Source organism: Gnatocerus cornutus, chromosome 2, assembly GCF_029298725.1.
Source record: "Gnatocerus cornutus isolate USDA-ARS CGAHR chromosome 2, icGnaCorn1.1, whole genome shotgun sequence".
NCBI classification, from domain to species: domain Eukaryota; kingdom Metazoa; phylum Arthropoda; class Insecta; order Coleoptera; family Tenebrionidae; genus Gnatocerus; species Gnatocerus cornutus.
This window is the reverse complement of record NC_142234.1, coordinates 18,761,016-18,778,809: the sequence shown is the minus strand read 5'-3', so window position 1 is coordinate 18,778,809 and position 17,794 is coordinate 18,761,016. Positions and strand designations below refer to the sequence as shown.

The 17,794-nt window shown below is 39.2% G+C and overlaps 1 protein-coding gene across 4 annotated transcripts; it reads right to left on the bottom strand.

Moving 5' to 3' along the window:
• Positions 1–353: 353 nt before the first annotated feature.
• On the bottom strand, positions 354–16,849 carry LOC148179763 (UNC93-like protein). Of its 4 annotated transcripts, none has more exons than XM_088050709.1 (6): positions 16,757–16,849; positions 6,397–7,111; positions 6,128–6,347; positions 2,687–3,120; positions 1,219–1,554; positions 354–443 (listed from the first exon to the last, which is right to left on the bottom strand). In XM_088050709.1, exons 2-5 carry the CDS (start codon positions 7,082–7,084, stop codon positions 1,223–1,225), a joined length of 1,674 nt encoding a protein of 557 aa, XP_087906835.1. In that variant the 5' UTR covers positions 7,085–7,111; positions 16,757–16,849; the 3' UTR covers positions 354–443; positions 1,219–1,222. The 4 variants fall into 4 exon arrangements, with proteins under 4 accessions (XP_087906835.1, XP_087906834.1, XP_087906838.1 ...); XM_088050708.1 differs by lacking the exon at positions 16,757–16,849 and adding an exon at positions 9,253–9,384; XM_088050712.1 differs by lacking the exon at positions 16,757–16,849 and adding an exon at positions 8,992–9,068.
• Between the last annotated feature and the right edge of the window lie 945 nt (positions 16,850–17,794).

Sequence of the window (17,794 nt, the reverse complement as noted above, 5' to 3'; positions counted from 1 at the left end):
TGGTTTTGCGTGTATGCGTAAAAAGCATTGAGTAAATATCTATAATAACTGCATTCAAACTGCTAAATTTACCGCTAAATTCATAAACAATTTTCTTGTCGCACAACTGTAATGGCACTTGAAATATAAAAAATCCTAAAATGACATTGTTCAAGGCTAAAACACAACGTAATGATCCCGGATTGTTTATGAACAAAGCCGAATCCAAACCATGGGCAAGTTTTTGGTTTACCATCACAGATGCAATGATAAATTGAGAAAAACCGCTAATTTCAAGTCTCATAAATACGTATAGCTTTGTAGGTAGTGCTAACATTATATACAATAAACTGATATCTTATGCCGGAATGAAATGGGCAAATACTGATCTACAACTGCATTTTTTGAGAATAAAAAATGACATAATATGTGCACTGGTCCCGAAGCACTTGCACTCGAAGTATCTGAAACAAACAAACAAATGAATGAAACTGAAAAAAAAAACAATAAACACCGAGGTCAAGATTAACAACCGCGAACTTTTCCCACAGTGTGCACTCTAAGAACTTAATATCGTGCATTAATTCAAAAAATGCCGTCATAAGGACGTACGGACAGGGCTAAATCGATTGAATAAGTTTACATATTAAATGCGGAAACGGTGACGACCTTGCGAGTTTAACTCATATTGGGAATAATTATGTACGAAAACATGTCTTATTTTCACGCAAAAAATGGCTTCATTAAATCTGACATGAGTTAACCGGACGAATTCCTGAAGGTCACGCGTAATTACGATAATGAGCCCTCGACGTCACACGTGGCAGAAGACAATCGCGTCTGATTTAACTAGAGGGAATGTAATGTAAATTATTTCAACACGTGCGAAATATTACTGCAAGCGAGAACGATCATTTACAGACAATAGCCGGTTTATTTAATTCAATTTGTTCTTGTCTGCTAGAGATTTTAACGTTGGGTAACGCCGGAAATGCCACAAAAAATGGACAAACAAGGAACTATCCAAGTATGTTAATTCAATATTATGTATTCAAATTAGCAATAAATTAATAACAAAGACGGCAATTAGAGCGATTGGAAAAATGGCCTAATTGGGCCCCTTTTTCACTGGGTCAGCTCGAGCTAAATAAAAATTACCTCACCGGTCGCTCTTCGGTTTTTTGTTTTGGAATGCAAAATAGCAATGATCTAACGTGTTTGTCTGGACCCAAGTCTCACCTTTCTACAAATGTGTAACAATAATATCATCGTCAAGATCGTCTTTTTCGTCATCGGTTTCCTCGGGTTCTTGGATGGCCGATTTGTTGGCGGCTTCCATGGCGGCGGCCCTCTTCTCCTTTTCCTTCTGTTTTCGCACTTTGCGCATGTGGTGGATTTCAACAATACCATACATGAAGAATCCCAACACAAGAAGGAACAGTTGGAAGTACAACTTCATGCGAGCACACAAATGGGTGGAATAGGCGTAGCAAATCACGAAGCCAATGCTCTCCCAGAGACGATAGTTGGAGAAGGCTGGTTCTTTGTTTCTTCGGAACAGAGTACCGTAGAGACCTGCAAGGAGGAGCAATGTTTAATGAGAAGTCACGGGTTTTTGGTAAGGACATTTCGTTTTGTTGATTGCTGATGCAATCTAATAAGTATCTTTGTACTAAACCGATCATTATTAAATTGCTTGAAGGTATTCCGAGAAGTACATTAAGGAAGCTGTTATTAACTCGTTGAGGGATCTTTGCCTCATAAATTTGCTTTCCGTGTGAAGGAAAAAGGACTAAATTACGTGATTTATTGTAGTAGTTCTGCTACGGTACTAATTAACCACTTGGAGGTAAAAGTTCGGTGAAAATAAGAATAAAACTTAACAATGCTTGCTTGAAAAATTAATAACCAGTAGAAAACTTGAGAAAGTTCGCACGTACGTGCCGAAAAGTGTACAGAATTAACTGTCTTTTTACCTCGCGACGGAAAAAGAAGAGATTGTGGTTTACACCACGTAAATACTTGCTTCATCGTTTTTAAGTAATGGATCGTAATGATGTTAAAATTATTGTAAATTGAGGTTTGTCGTCAAATTACACAAAGTCTCCTTCACGTTTTGAGTAAATTACACGTTGAAGAAGTTCCTCACTCCTCAGAAATGAATTTTGAAACTTCTGCGGTGCATAAATAATTGAAACTGTTAAGACCATCAATTTCAACCGCTTGAAAAAACACACGTAAGGTCATCTAATAACTGCCAATTTAAAGACATAAAAATCTGATTTGCGACATCTAATTAAGAACTGCCAGAGTACTTATAATTTTATTACGTAAGCTCTCCAATAATCAGAATTATGTTGATCAATCTGTGAAGCAAGTCTTCCAGAAACACGAATAGTCTGAATACTAATGCTGTTGAATTTCAAGTGGCTCAAAATAAGAATGTAGCAACAACAATAATCAATAAAAATTTGCAATGATAATGATTTCTTAACATTCTCGAGGCAATAGCTCCGTTCAAAAGCCAACCTGCTTAGCCTGAAGCTGAAGACGAAACCAGTTGTGACTGGTTACAGCGCCTTCGGCTTCGTTTCAGCCATCAAAAGCACCGTATGACCTCCACTTCTTGCATAAGGGTCACTCCGGCAAAATTCAATATGTCTATTTATAGACATAACGTGGCCGTTGAAGGACCACGTTTACTCACCGTTGACTTGCGTCTGCCAAACGGCATCACCGACGCCCCACATCCCAGCGGCCACGAAGAAGATGATGGGGTTGGAAGGATGGGGCTTCCATATGAGCAGCCACACTTGTAACGCCGTGTGGACTACGAAGCCGAGAATCATGATGGGGGCTCTCCCGATGTACTTCATGACTGTGCCGAAGAGGAGGCAACAGAGAGCGTTGACCACCCCGAAGCAGATCATGACGTAGCCCACGGAAGGGATGCCGAGAGCACATGAGACGAACGCTTGGGTGAAGTCGCAGCCGATGAACGCCTGCTCCAAACCGATCCATATGGTAATGGGGATGAGCAGTTGTTGGTAAGGCTTCTTCATTTGGTAGGCGGTAGCGGAGAGGAGTTGGATGGGGGTCATCTCAACTTGACCAACGCTACTTCGTCGTCTCTCGCCATATCTGAAGAGTTTCAAAATTGGTTAGTTTACACTTGTCAAAGACCTGTTCGATTTTAACTAGAGCAATTCTGTTTTTGTCAACGTGATGTAATCCGTGGCAATTATTGCGTTAATTTGCGGAGATTTTAATGAAAGATCGGGACAGTACCGCATTCGAGGAAATACCAGAAAATATTTCAATGCACAGTAAGAATGGAAGTGCAACCTTCAACGGACATTTTCAAAACAACCAAACATTTTTTGAAGACGTAAAATCTTGACATTGGCGTGGTATTGTAAACAATTAAGTTTGCACGTGCCTAATGCTCTCAAATTCAAATTTCCAAACAAGAACCAATTGGCGAAACCTGATTATCAAACCACTTTTTGTTGCCGTTTTCCTGCTGAACTGAAAACTTGTAGACGGTGTGAGAAGGTTAGACGTACGAGTTTTTTCTTGCATCATTTTTTAACCTGAATAAATGATATGAAAACATATTACGAAAGATGATGTTTGTTTTAAACGAAAAAAGCTCTCACTCCACCATTACCACTAACAATGTAATTACAGTTGAAGAATAACTGCTAGAACAATGAGTTGGTAACATTTTTATCATACCAGGAGAACGCAAATACCTTCATCAAATCAGAAGATTTCTTGTATTTCTGTGACTATAAGTGGTTCAGGTCTGTTGCTAAGAATCGACCGATATGTGTTTTGCATAGTTCAAGGCTAGTATTCCTTTGAAGTATCAGGGTGGAGCAAATGAAAGTATGGTTTACATAAGTAGCAATCCGACTGTGACTGGATATCTTTTTGCTCAGAGTTGATCGAATTTCAAGGAATAAGAAACCAAAAAGTGGAGCAAAAAGTCCCGGAACAAAATGAACCATGCACATGACATTCTTGGAAACATAATTTTGCTTCTTGAGAAACCATTAACTGTAACAGCAACTTGGTACACGCCGGACAGCTTTATTTCTGTATCTGGGAAAGTCGGGCATGTCTCGGACACTTCCTGGCGCCGGACTTATCTTTAATTGAGGATTTATATAACCGGAGGATTGTTTTGCTGTTGATTGCTATGCAGAGAGGATCGCATGTCCAAAGCAATCTTGATAGACACAACACTCGCTGAATTGCGAAGAGAAGCAGCAATTATTATCCCCAAGTTAATGTTCGAATAACTGGAAATGTCATCTTTTTGATGATAACTGCCTCGATCCGGTTGGGGTTTTTCCTTCCAGTTTAGTGAGAATGACGCAATCAAGTGTTGTGCGAAATCCATAAATCCATAAAAAACAATCCGCGACGTCTTTAGAGTCAATATTAACCTTCTGGCAGCTCTTTTGCAATTTTTTACGGCGTGCTACAGCAAATATTTGGAGTGCGAATAAATCACGAGCTGTAAGTTTCCAGGCGGAATCTGAGGTCAAAAATGCACGGAGCACCGCCGAATTGTCGTCTGTCGACCAATCAGTATAATTAGAGAGGCATTCCAGGCGAGTACGCGGCCTTGCCGAAGATAAATAAATACCAGCTTGTACGCATTCAAGATGGCGGCCTTCATCGGAGAAAGGTGGATGCCAAATCTCCGTTGGCCATCGACTTCTGCACGAAGAGTTCCAATTGCTTTCGAATTTCGGTACGGAGGTGATTGACACGCGAGACAAATTTTATAAGTTGACCGGAAGCTGTTCTATTGGAAAACGGATGCGGCAAATACTGGGATTATTCCGATATGCCGTTATGTAATTGGAGTTGGACGTTTCCTGTGAAATCATGGCCGATTTTGACAAAAAGTCCCAACGCTGGATATGGTAGGTCAGGTGTGGTAGACCTTTAGGTTCCGACCTCGGTGAAAGGTTGTCTTTGGATTTAATTGGGTGAACTACTGTTATGTTGGAATCTTGGAGCGTAACGCACCCTTTGCAGAAACCAGCTTGGACAAATAGCGGCTGTGACACGAGCAAAGTGTCAAGTCAAGGTAAACTGTAGTTTATGAGTATTATTACTGCTTTGTCAAAGCCCACGATTATGTAACGCAACAAAGGAAATATGAGTGATGGCGCAACTAGCACAACACAACCTCCGAATGCAGGTTGAATCGGAATTTCCTCATTGTTGATTTTTTCCACAGAAAGTGAAAATGCAGCCAAAGCCCTCCATTTTGCCAAAAATTGCGTTTTATTACCCACTTAATGCGGCTCCATTGAGTTTGATAAAACTAATCAAGACTGCGAAACTTTCCTCAGCCATAAAAACCGTCCAAAAATTCCGCGTTTGTTTTGTTTACTTGTGTCGCGGGTTGACAAACCAAAGACCAAACGCGGAGGCGTTCAGATCCATTAAACCAGGTGTTCAATTTGAATTTTTCCCACAGGTTGCCTTGACGATTAACTCAACTTTTCACACCTTCATCTGAGAAAATTGCATCCTGTTACAAAAACGGTGTGATTTTTCTGGACCTTCGATTTCCCCTTCTAAGCGATGGACAAAAAACGAAAAACTTTTACCGTGAACGAGCCCATAATGAGGTGCTTTGAGATTATATAACCGCGGCCTTATAAGTTGGGAGTACGGTAATTACCGGATTCAAGAAGATCATATTTGCCCGCGGTAATTCTCGCGCTTCCTTTATAATTAACGAGCGCTTATCACTTCCGTCTTTTACTTACTTAATAACAAAAATTAATACTTGTTTTGTAGTAAATCAAACTCATTCCTCATTGTTAACATTTCCAAAACCGAACTCTTCTGAGTCATCTAATTAATTCACAATAATTAATTAACCGGTACATGTCAGTTGTAACCGGTTGGGCGCTTGTTATGTTGATAATGAACCAATCGGTTTCAGATGATTGTTATACGCGGATGTACGAACCAACAGGTCATCCAAAAATGGTACAAAATTATTACGCAATGGATGGTTTCACCGATTGAAATCCGGCTTGTATTTGATCAAGGTAAAATGACAATACTGTCTACACGCTACTTCTTGAAAAAGGATAACGGTAAAGCTACTGACCTTGATAGAGGATCCACGGAGACAGCGATAAGGAAGACTGCCGAGAAAATGCAGGCCAAGTAAATTGCTGAAATTTCGTAAATTTCTTTATCATCTGGTCTAGCGAGATTATCATTGCTTGTGCCCATCTGAGTGCAGAAATTTGATCCACAGCCCTCGTACGTTGGCGTAGCCGACTCGTTGGCGATTTCGCCGCCGCCTCCATGGGGGTTGCTAAGCACTGGAAATGAAGCGTTAGAAGCTTCTTGGGTTTCAATTCAAGTCCTTACCTAGTGAGGAAACCAAGTTGCCCCACAGTTCGCTCGTCTGCCAGGCCAAGAAGAAGAATCCAAAGAACCTGACGATGATGCCATCGACGGCTTGGTCGGTGAGCTTGGCGTAGACACCAGCAACTTGTGTGAGGTAAGTAGCCTTGGAGGCCCACATGGGCGCTGCGCCGATACCCAGCAGAACGCCCGCAGGTACTAGCGTGTAAAACCTCGGATAAAATTGCGAACCGATGTAGGGCGCATAACACATCAGTGAAACACATAGGGTCCATTTTACAGTTAGCCTCTTGATAAGGAATGTGGGAACGAAAATACAACTAACTACAAGAGCTGCGTAGATTGCGCATAACGAAACAGTCCCTAGACCGTCTTTGGCATTGATACTACTCTGCAAGTTGGCGGTTCCTTGGAAAGCCGTGAATTGGATCATGAAAGCGCAAGAAATGAAAGACACGTTCTTGAGTATCCGCCATTTTTCTTTGGTGGACATTTTAAATTTGCCCTGTGAGGAGGCTTCCTCGTCGGTAAGCTCTCGGTTTGAGGGCTTCCCTGGCCAGCCATTGTCGCCATCGCCTTTGAAACCCTTGTTATCATAGCCTCCCGTTACTGATACGGTGTATACGTCGTCTGTGCCTTTGTTGGCACCGTCTCTTTGATCGCCACCCGTGTTGTCGAGGGACGCGGTCATTTCGCGGCCGCGGTCACCCTCCTCGATCTGAAACAAAAACAGCTCCATTAGCAACAAATAGAAACTCGCAGTCATGCAAAAAAACTCACAGCACTACAAGAGGCTTTAACTCATTTGAACTACTTTGTACAATACTGGTATCGAGACTGATATAAATTCACTTAGTGCGATGAACCTTGAACCCAGCATTTTTGAGATAAACAACAATCTCTTCTGGTTACGTTCGATTTATTATAATGCGAAGTAGTGCGATGCCATTTGCTGTTTTCACCTTTTGGACCAAATTAGTATAATTACTTTTACTTTATTATTCATTTTCTTAGCAATAAATGCACTACAGAGAGCAGTCGCGTAAAAGTAATAGAACCATTGGAAGCAGATTGGAAAGGTGTCTCCCTCCTCGTCGCCACCAGCGATGAGGAACCTACAATCCAAGAAGTTGCAGAGAATTTAGGACTGTCTAGTCGGCTGATCTCTACTAGCACAGCTTCGCCTCGAGTAACAGTAAACTCTTGGATTAGCAGAAGGAAACGCGTGAGGTCGTTAACGGTTACGAGCAGGATCCGAGACGTGGGTGCGTAGCTTTTGCACTTCCAAGGACGACAAGTTGTTCAGTTCGGACGTCAACCCCACTTGCCCAATGCAACATCTAAAATACTGCTGTTGCCTTACATGGAATTAAAAACACGAATCATACAAGGAAAAAAAGGAGTTGTCAGTACAAGCGGGCGGTGCGATCGTTTTGTACTTTTTCGCCGGCTATTTTTGGAACACTGGGCGTGATGTGTGCTAAAATTACAGACACAAAGATGGAATGCTGTAAAGTAGTATCTGTTTAAGGTATAAATAAACCTGCAGCAACTTGTACTTGATTATGATTTACGCTCGCCGGACGAGTCTTTATTTGCTTTTGCTTGCACGACTGGATAGCAACAATTGCAGCGAATCTGAAGAACTGCCGATTTCGCCAGTTCGCATTGTTATGTAACTTCTAACGTCTTGGGAAAAGACTCGTTTGTCTTCTTCCAACCTTGAACTCTCGAGGAGCACCATTAGAATTTTGGAAACGAGCCGTGAAAAAGACCGCGAAGGTTGGGATGGTAACATTGAGATGATTGCTGGAAGTTAAATGATGATAAAAGCAATAAAAAACATACGTTCCCATATTAGTTTGTTATTATTGCTAATTCGAGTGTCGGAAACATGTTATTATAAACTTCCGTACCATTGAGTGACAAGGTCGTAAAGATGCGCACGCAGATATTCTATAGATGCAATCTTTAATTGTGGGATTTGAAGAAAAAGAAGAAGACTCCCAAGTGATAATTGTGGTGTTATGTAATAATTAAATGTTTGAAGCATTGCAATTTGCGACGCGAACTGATGAATCGTCATTCGCGATAATTAGAAAGTTGGCTCTTTTTACCATCGCGAACAAATCCAAAACATTGGCCTCAATAGCAAAAACACTGCCAACGAACACAATATGAAGCTCGATCTAGGACAACTCGCGTGATAATGTAACATAGATCCGATGATTTTCACTTTTTGAAAGAGAGTTTGGAGAACACAAGTTGCATCATTATCAAAATGATTATGCATCCTTTTTGGTAGTTTTATGCATTTTGGTCGATATGTCACGGTCATTTTCTAGATACAATTACAAAATAATAATTTGGGTCAACACAACTTATGTCCGAAAAATTGGGTGAAGAGTAGAATTCGAAGAATGCGGATTGAGGACACTTTAAAGAGCAACCGAAGCGCAATTTCTTGCCAAAAATATGTGATATTAGTTGACATTTATGTAGAACCTTGTTTCAAGATCAGAGGTTCGGGTGGTTATTAATTATGAAAATTCTTCATCTTCCATTAGTGAGTTTACATTTTATTCGGAGGACACTCACCGGCTCATCAGCTCATCAAAAATTCGCACTGAAGACACCAGCGTCTGCTCGAAAAAAAAAAGACTTGCCACAGCATTGAGCGAGCATTATTTATGTTCAAATAAATCTCGTTGAGAGGGGGCTAAGGTGATCATGAAGCAGAACGGTGAATCAAATATAGCAGATCGAAAACTTGATGTCCATTACTTTTTGTCCTTCTCAACAGCGTTCTAATGAGGTTTTTACGCACTGAATCGAATGATTATAATAATGAAGATTTACCATGGCGTCGACCAAAGCCCAATAAAAAGTTCCAACGGACATCCGTCTTGGACTACCATCGCGAGAGCACCGAGAACTCACAGAGCTTATAGACATTTTCTTATGTTCAGAGCCCATGATCGCTACCCGTCATCACACTCAGGAGAAAAAAATCACTGGGCTGGTGTCGGCTATGCAGGAGGTTTGAACACACTAAATGTTGCATAAGGATAATATCATACTGCAGTTACTCACAGCCTTGAGATATTACCTGGGTATTATCGTAATGGTGACTATTGTGTATTTGTAACAGGAAATTTATAAACCAATATTAAAGCAAGTGTCGTATTGCTGAGCAGATCCTTCTCCTATTGTCTGCAGTTTTCACGCTTCAATGTCTGCACAATGCGATTATTAATGTTCTGTGCATTCATACATATTCATAATAAAAAAAAAACATAAATAATTTTACTGGGAAACTGCACATAAATATCCAAGTGTCAGGTATCCGCTATTTGCAACTGCAGCGTTCAAAATACGCACTTCCTCGTACTGTATCAATAGCAGTAACCAAAGGAAAGACTTCCTCCGCTGTGCCTGACGACGACTCACACGTCAGCCTCCGGCAACGTTAAAAAATATTCATTAAAGTTCAGACGTGCAATTAAGCTTATTAAAATTAATTTGATCGTTTAAAAAAATTGCAAAAGACCCGCGAGTAGAAAAAATATATAGATTTCGAGCACAGGATACGGTGGCTGCCAAAAAAAGCAGACACGCTTGTAGTGCAGTTTTAGCCACGGAATGTTAATTATACGAAAATTACCTCATTAAGAACATGTTAAGATAAAGAAGTTGCTTAGTTGACTTTTTTAGATTTCGTGACTGACGAGGTACGATGATTTATCACCGTGCTTTTAGTTCAGTACAGATCAAAACTGCAGATTTCTTGGTGTACAATTCCAATTCCAAAGAACTTGTGAGAACAGCAGGCATCGCTGCCCTCCTGATTTATCCTTTATCTGATACCAGTTTAAGGTAACAACATGTTTGTTGAATGTTTAATTACATCCTTGTTAAATCCGCAACCTTTTCTGCTTGGTGAGTTTTCACATAAAATTTGATGACTAGCAGATGAAGATGTAACACCTAACACGTAATTTAGTTTTTACACAAATCCGGTGTGGATAATAAAATTGGAATGATCTTAATTAGTTAATTGGTCTTGTTACCTAACACATACATATTTGTGCGTGTACTCCAAATATAAAATGCAGTTATTTTCTTTCATTGCCGAGTCGAAGGCCCACCAACATTGCCAATGTTGGAGACGCAATTATCGTACAATGTTATTTGTATTTACGATGGATGGCTTCTGTAATATTCATGATATAACCCGTGCCATTTTAAGCTAATTATTTTAATGGTCTAGTGATTCAAAAGCATTAATTACTTTGGATTGTGTTTCTTAGAGTTGATAATTATATTCTTTTTTGATAGCGGATATGGGAACGTTTAACAGGCCCCCGAAATACGCGAAGCGGATCTTATTTGTTGTTGTTTATAACATTATAACATTATTCTTCATTTCAATTTTTACTAGAAGTAATAGGAAAGTTACTATTCATAACTGTAATGTATGGAAAGTGTGATCACTCATTCACAATAAATTTTTAGTACCATGTAATTTATTATCCACCATCAACAGGCTTCATTTTAAATTTTCTGGTTGATTTTATGTAACACCCACCTGCCACCCATCTCCAGAGATCTCATTGGAAAAACGACGATCTAGCAAATGCTTATCATTTAATTAAAAAACTAAATAGAACTGCTAAGTAAATCCACTTCTTTTACTTTTACTGTCAGTTCCACTTTCTTCTTTTAGCGTATTATTAAATTTCTTAACGACAAAGGTGTCAACATGCGAGCAGAGCGAAAAACGCGCCGGTTGGGTTAAGTGGTTTCAACGTGATCAGTGCGCTCGGCTTCTGGTTCCAATACAAATCAAAGAAAAGTAGCGCGGTGGTCATTGCAATCAACGCAAGTTCAGTGTGGGAAGGAAAATTCAGTGTCCGCGTTTTTTGATCAGATTGCTTTTTCACGTTGGATGTAATGATGTCATATTATTTAAAAAGGAGCTGGCTGACGGCAATCATGCCATAATCTATTTAAATTTATGCTACTGTGGAGACACTTGTGAATATTATTTTCTAATTCATGCATAACGGCATTTGCTAAGATTTGTACGCGTGTACATAAAAATTAATAGACCCACAAACCGTTTTCTTCGATTATTACGTCATTTAGTAACAATCAGTGCTTTTTTGAAATTGTCCGAATGTTGCGAAATGTGGATTCTTCGTTGGAAAAAATGGTCATTACTCAATCATTAGAATTCGCGCAGTTTCCTGGTACTCTCATAATGGAGCTTTTTATACCAATACGCTCAGAGAATTTAATATTTATAATTTATGCTGTCAATTTTTGCGTGCCTTTGGGGTATGATTTCGTAATTATTTCATTACACAATTGCGAATATTTACAAGTCATGTGTGTTTTTGTTAATCCTGTCAATTTGTGATGAAGAGGAGAAGTTTTCGGGTCAAACATTACACAAAAAGCCTTGAAAAGTTAATATAATCGCTTTGTTTTGTATTGCAGTCAGCTCGACACTGTTTATAGGTGTCTTTTGTATAATTTTGTAATTAATTAATCTGTTGATAATGAAAAGGTCCCAAAAACCTGCTTAATCATCGGAGATTATTCAGGCGCCGAAACCAACAGAAAAGTGTACCAAAACTAGTAGCTCCGTGAAGTTAAAAGTTCAAGTTTATTATACAAGAATTAATTTTTCGGTATCTTAATACCTTATTAGCAGACTCGAATTTATAATGGAGATATTATACGATCTATTATTAATAAAAACGTGATGCTGATTAGATATGCACACTTATAAAACTCATCGAGAATTTTTGTCACTTGCTGGATAAACATCAAAGACAACTTGTAAAATATAACCGCCGCCATCCACCATCATAAAACCAGTCGGTTTATTTAATGCACACTTAAAATGCAAAAGTGTGCAATTTGTTGGTGACATAGACAAATTCTTGCTTCATTAAATCCTACAAAGTTGTACAAAGTGTTGAGATTATAATCAAATTCCCGACCGAGTTTTTCAGTTTTGGCTGTAATTTAACGGAACTTCGTCCCATCGAGATTATTTAAATAACAGCATCATTGGTTGATGTCATGCGAATTTACTTTCCTTCTAGCAAGTTTGCCCCACTTGACCGCACCTTCACGTGTGTACCCAATCGCGTACTTTAAATTGCCAACTATAAATATTTGCTAATAATCATTTACATAAATAAAAACGACCTAGGGAGTGGTTGCGGACGAATTTCAGGAAACAACGACTTTATCGCCGGATTTGATAATTTTTCAATTGTAAAGTAGGTCTGTGTCATACTTTCTACCCATTTGCAAGTTTAATTTGTTCGTTTTTGTCACTTTATCTGTATTGTTTTGAGGAACGGTTTTGCTTTTCAATACATTCTTGCGGTAGGTTCTTCCATAAACTTCAACACACCAGTTTCGACGCCTTTCCCTCGCTAAAACCAGAAGCCCATTTGTTTGCCCAGTTAATGGATGGTCCCCAAAAATCCGATTGCTCAAGAATTTGCAATCACCCCGAAGCACTTTTGAGTTTATTAACCTTCCTAATTGTCAAGCTGTCATTCTGCACGCATTACTACGAAAACGTGGTCTTCGAGTTTACACAAATACTTACTAATACACGTGTTCGCTTGAAGGACGTGATCGCTTATTAATTATTCACAACTTTTCTCTAACTGTTCGTTGCTAGGTCGGTGTTTGACATGTCTTGACGTCATCTAATGGTTATTTATACAGTGGGAGAGGGCGTGTGACCGGCGGTCTTCAGCGAATCTGCTTCCTGAGGGTGGAGTACCCGCACTGGTAATCAGGAAATTAATTTCGCGGGGTAATCAATAACTGAAGAGCCGATGCTATCGGAAGCTATTTAGCGCAATTTCAGTTCTTCACCAACCCACGATCAAAGTGTGGTAAACAGCATTATGTAAGACTGCGGAAGCGATGAAAGTGAAAAACGATTTTTAGTTTTAGGCCTCGTTTCTAGTTAAACTCAACAAACTTTAGAATGCTCCCGACTTTGGATAACTTCATTTTATTTTACAGCTTCGTTATCAGATGAAAGTGCTTACATAACAGACCTTCTTCAGTGACATCTTCATAAGGAAAATCACCGAAGCCATCGGCAATCTTCCAAATTCTTTCGATCACGGAAGGTTGTTTGTGAAACGCTCATATTTAATTGCTATGATTCACGTGAAACAATACTGGATATTATCGGTGACGTCACAAACAGGGCTGCTTCAATTCGCAAAGGAGTGGCATTCAATTCTTGTTCGGGACGTGAATTTACAAGTTCCGCGTCTACGTCAATGGATCTAGTTTTGAAATTATTGAACTTGAAGAATTACACTGATTTGACCGGGTATGTAAATAGTGGCCAGATAGGATTGTTGACTCAAGGACGACTTGAACAAAGAACACAAATATTTGATTGAAATTATTCAGAAATTGTTTACAAATTTGAGCCGATGGGAGGCGACAAAATTCTCCCAGAAGTTATTATGTAAATTATGTAACACGAGTACTTATCTATTGGTAGTTTTACGGTTCTTGGAAACAAATCCATTATAATGTTATTATTGCAATTACTGCTTTAGGTATGTGATGGAATGAAAATTGAAGGGACCAAATTTAGTTCCCAAAGTTTTTGCGCTCTCAAATTCGAAAGTTTTTTTTTATTTCAGATTTTTTTGGGATTCCATCGGATATTCGAATTCTTAGAATCTCAGACTTTTTCAAGTTCAAGAAAAGAATCTAGAGAATTTTAAAGAACAAAAGTATCAAACGATTTTAAAGAAGCGCGATCGCCAAAATTTAGGGGTACAATGGTATGCTAAAATCTTATTTAATCAAGCATAAAATCTATGTAACTCGGTGAAAGTAAAATAGCAACAGGTGCCGAAGCCATACATCATCACCACCGTGAAAATTTATAGTCGTTACACCACATAAATCCCACAAACCCGCAAAGCGATGAACCAGTTCGGAAACGTCAACTTGGCCATACAAGAATCTTCAGCTCAATGCCTGCAAGCTTTTACGTTATTCCTCACGATTTTCAATACATCATAAGTCTAGACGTCGTCTTCAAACCTGACCTTACTTACGACCGTGGAGTGCATAAAGATCCCGCGAGTTTTTTCTGTGACGATGAAAACATAAATAAACTTCAGTTACATAATATTTACACATTTTGCATGAGTTAGAAGCACCTTGATAACAGGCATTGGAAAGTGTGGGCTTTGAAAATGGCTACTTTCAAAACTGATCGGTATGTGCTCAGGAAACCAATCGCGAAAGGAAAATTCCGCTTGAATCTCTAATAAACCGACGAGAAAAATTGAGGTGGACAAGTGGGGGCTAAATTCCAACAAATTTTCCTATTGTTTCACGCTTAAATGGAATCACTCTCAAAACAACTTTCGTCATTAATTTAGATAATCCCGATAAAAATCAGAGCTAAAAATAGAAAAACAAAGTCCTCTTCCGTTGATTGCGACCACTGATTTCCGAAAATAACCGCAGAGATTCGATCAACCTAAATCCGTCACTTTGTCTGGCGGATCGACTCCCAAATTATCCAGCTTCTGTTATTTCTGCGGTTATGCGGTTGATCAAAACCATAATAGTAGTTGCGGTGTCACTTCTATTAATTTATTAATAATAGAGAGGTTATAATCGGAACTCTATTGTACTATGATACTGTTTATGGTAATTTCGATGTTTCCTGTTACGGGAAACTTCCTGCATTTTCACTTTATTCTCCAATTGGAAAAATCCAGTCGCACGAAGAACCACGCAAATCGAAACTGATTCTTGCAGCACGCATAGTTTAACGATTATCAGAATTAAAACAATGCGATTAAGTCATTGAGCTGACTAATGTTTCTCTTGAAAAATATGTTTGTTTATTGGGAGCACTGTAAGTGAAAACTACTTATTTACAGACGCGGAATTTTTTTTTAAGTGGAGTTTCCTGTGAGAGATCAGTTTTATCGGTTTTGGTGCGACAAACAATGAGGTGACTGGTGTTGACTTGTTGATTTACTGCACCAAATTACAACATTCAAAAAAAGAGGCAAAACTGGAATAAAAATTCTCTTAATTTAAGTAATTTTCATGTTGTATGGAACAAAAATTTAGAGAATTTGTCGTTCAAGATTTGCTTAAAAATTTAGCCAAATTTAGAGAAAACCAAAAATGTTTTTTTATCTGGAGCCATAAAGTAGTTTTAACGCTATGGCAATGAAATTTTGGAACATTACAATTTTCTCTTGTTTAAAATTATCCCAAACTGCGAAATTACAAAACCAAAGAGAAAAATTAAATGTAAAATGAAAAATCATTGGATCAGACTTTCTTCTTTTCCAGCGGCTGATAACAAAATCTAAAAATAGTTTGAGAATGGTTTGGACAGTGATACCTCCAAAACTGCAAAGTCACTTGAATGTAATTCCTCAAATCCGCATGCAATAAAAATGGAGCTTAAAATCGTGTTTAGATTAAAATCTGACAATGGTTGTAGATTGATCTAAATCCACTTAAAACTTTTTATCACCGCCAATAAATTTAATGAAACTACTGGTGAACACTTAAGGATACGAGCTGCATACAAAACACTGATTAAATCCATTCGCGAAAAGTCCTTGATTAATTAAATTTTGCACAAAATGATACTAAGGTTACAAGTGTACGACAAAATTCTCGCGTTTGTCAATGTGTTGTTATTAAATAAAATCAATGTCAGTCGTGTCCAACGACTTCGATTTACAGTAGGACCATTGTGGTACTGAAATAAGTAAATATTGTCATTCCGTTAAGTTAAATAAACAGGTTGTTTTTGTGTGAATTAATAGCAGCGGTTCGTTGGGAACGTGGAAACCAGTCCGTTAAACTGCATTGAAAATGTATTAATAGCTAAGCAACTTTTACCTAAGCTGGTAATAAGTACTAATCCTTATTGCAAAATCTTAAAATAGCCGCTTTCTAGAATTATCCGCGGAGTGGCACAAGTGATAATAACTATCTCGGTTTATTCTCTGGTCTGACATTAATATCTCCGGGATGTGCTCTCGGCCAGCGAAGAAAGAGAAAATCGTCGTCGTTTTGGCACCCACACGTCAATTTTCTTTTTCGCAATACTGCTTTCAATTCAGTTTCAGAGAACGGGATCGAATTGTTGGCAACTTTTAATTATCGCCGGGAATTAACTGATTAACTGGATAACACGCAAGAATGTACAACGGCCTTGAGAGTATTCTTACTTTTCCCACTTTTCCAGTAAGCGCCCGATTTTTTCGGAGCCGAACTAGGTCACAAAGCGAATTTTTCTGAAAACACTTACTTGAAGTTCTGTAGGAAATCAACCGCCGTTTCGGCGCAGCAGTTCGCTAGGTTGGTGCAAGTCCCGGAGTTTCCGGCGCCGTCCCGGAGACCAGCTTCTGGTAGGCTTCGGTTCGTTAAGATCTCGGCAAACCACCGCGGAAAAATCACAGACACTTATGTTTAACCCGTTGGTGTGGACGCGCCCCAGTTTTGGAGCTGCTAGTTCTTCGTCCGGGGAAATCGGTTCCAATATGTCGAATCGAGGGAACTGGAGAGCCGGTTGTAACTGGTTAGCTTCGCGTTACCGACCACCACATGCACCGCGAACAAGAGCTAGGTGTATACTGGCTCACCGACCGAGGTTGGAACTGTGAGACCTTTCCCCCAGGACCAGCTTTTACGGAGATAGTTCACGTGCTTTCGGGAAGCTGCTGCTGGAGGTGACGTTCTGATAGGTGCAGAAGCTGCGGACTGAATCCGTACGCGGCACGCCTCCTCGATAAGACCACTTAATTTACAACGTTTTGTCCTCGAGGTTTTATTGTTTTCGACACTGCCAACGTCAAACTGTCGTTGCTTTGATGAGGGGGGATTAGCCGAGGAAAAACGGTCTGATGGGGCGATTTTCCGAGGAGTTCAAATTTTAGACATCGTCTTTGTTTTTCTTTCAATCACGCGATGACTGCTCTGCTTGATAACGTGTTTGTTCAGAACGTTGTTTGTTTTACCCAAAATCTCGTTAAATTCTTATATCTGAAGAAAAGTCGTCGCATTAACGGCTGTGTGTCATAAATTTGATTCATTCATACTGTTATAGGTAATTGTTCTAAATTGCCAGCATTAGAAAAATTTCACCACGGTACAATGTAGGTTTTTATCGCTAAGAGCACAATAAAAGCTGATTTAAACTCAAGCAAACAATTACTGTTTGCAGTAAAAAAATATCGTTTCATGACAAAACTGTAAAAATTTCAATTTCAAGCCAACTTTTAAGGGTTTTGGTTGAACAATGACTCAGAGTTGCGATATCAAAGAAATGTCGCATCTGTTAATTGCT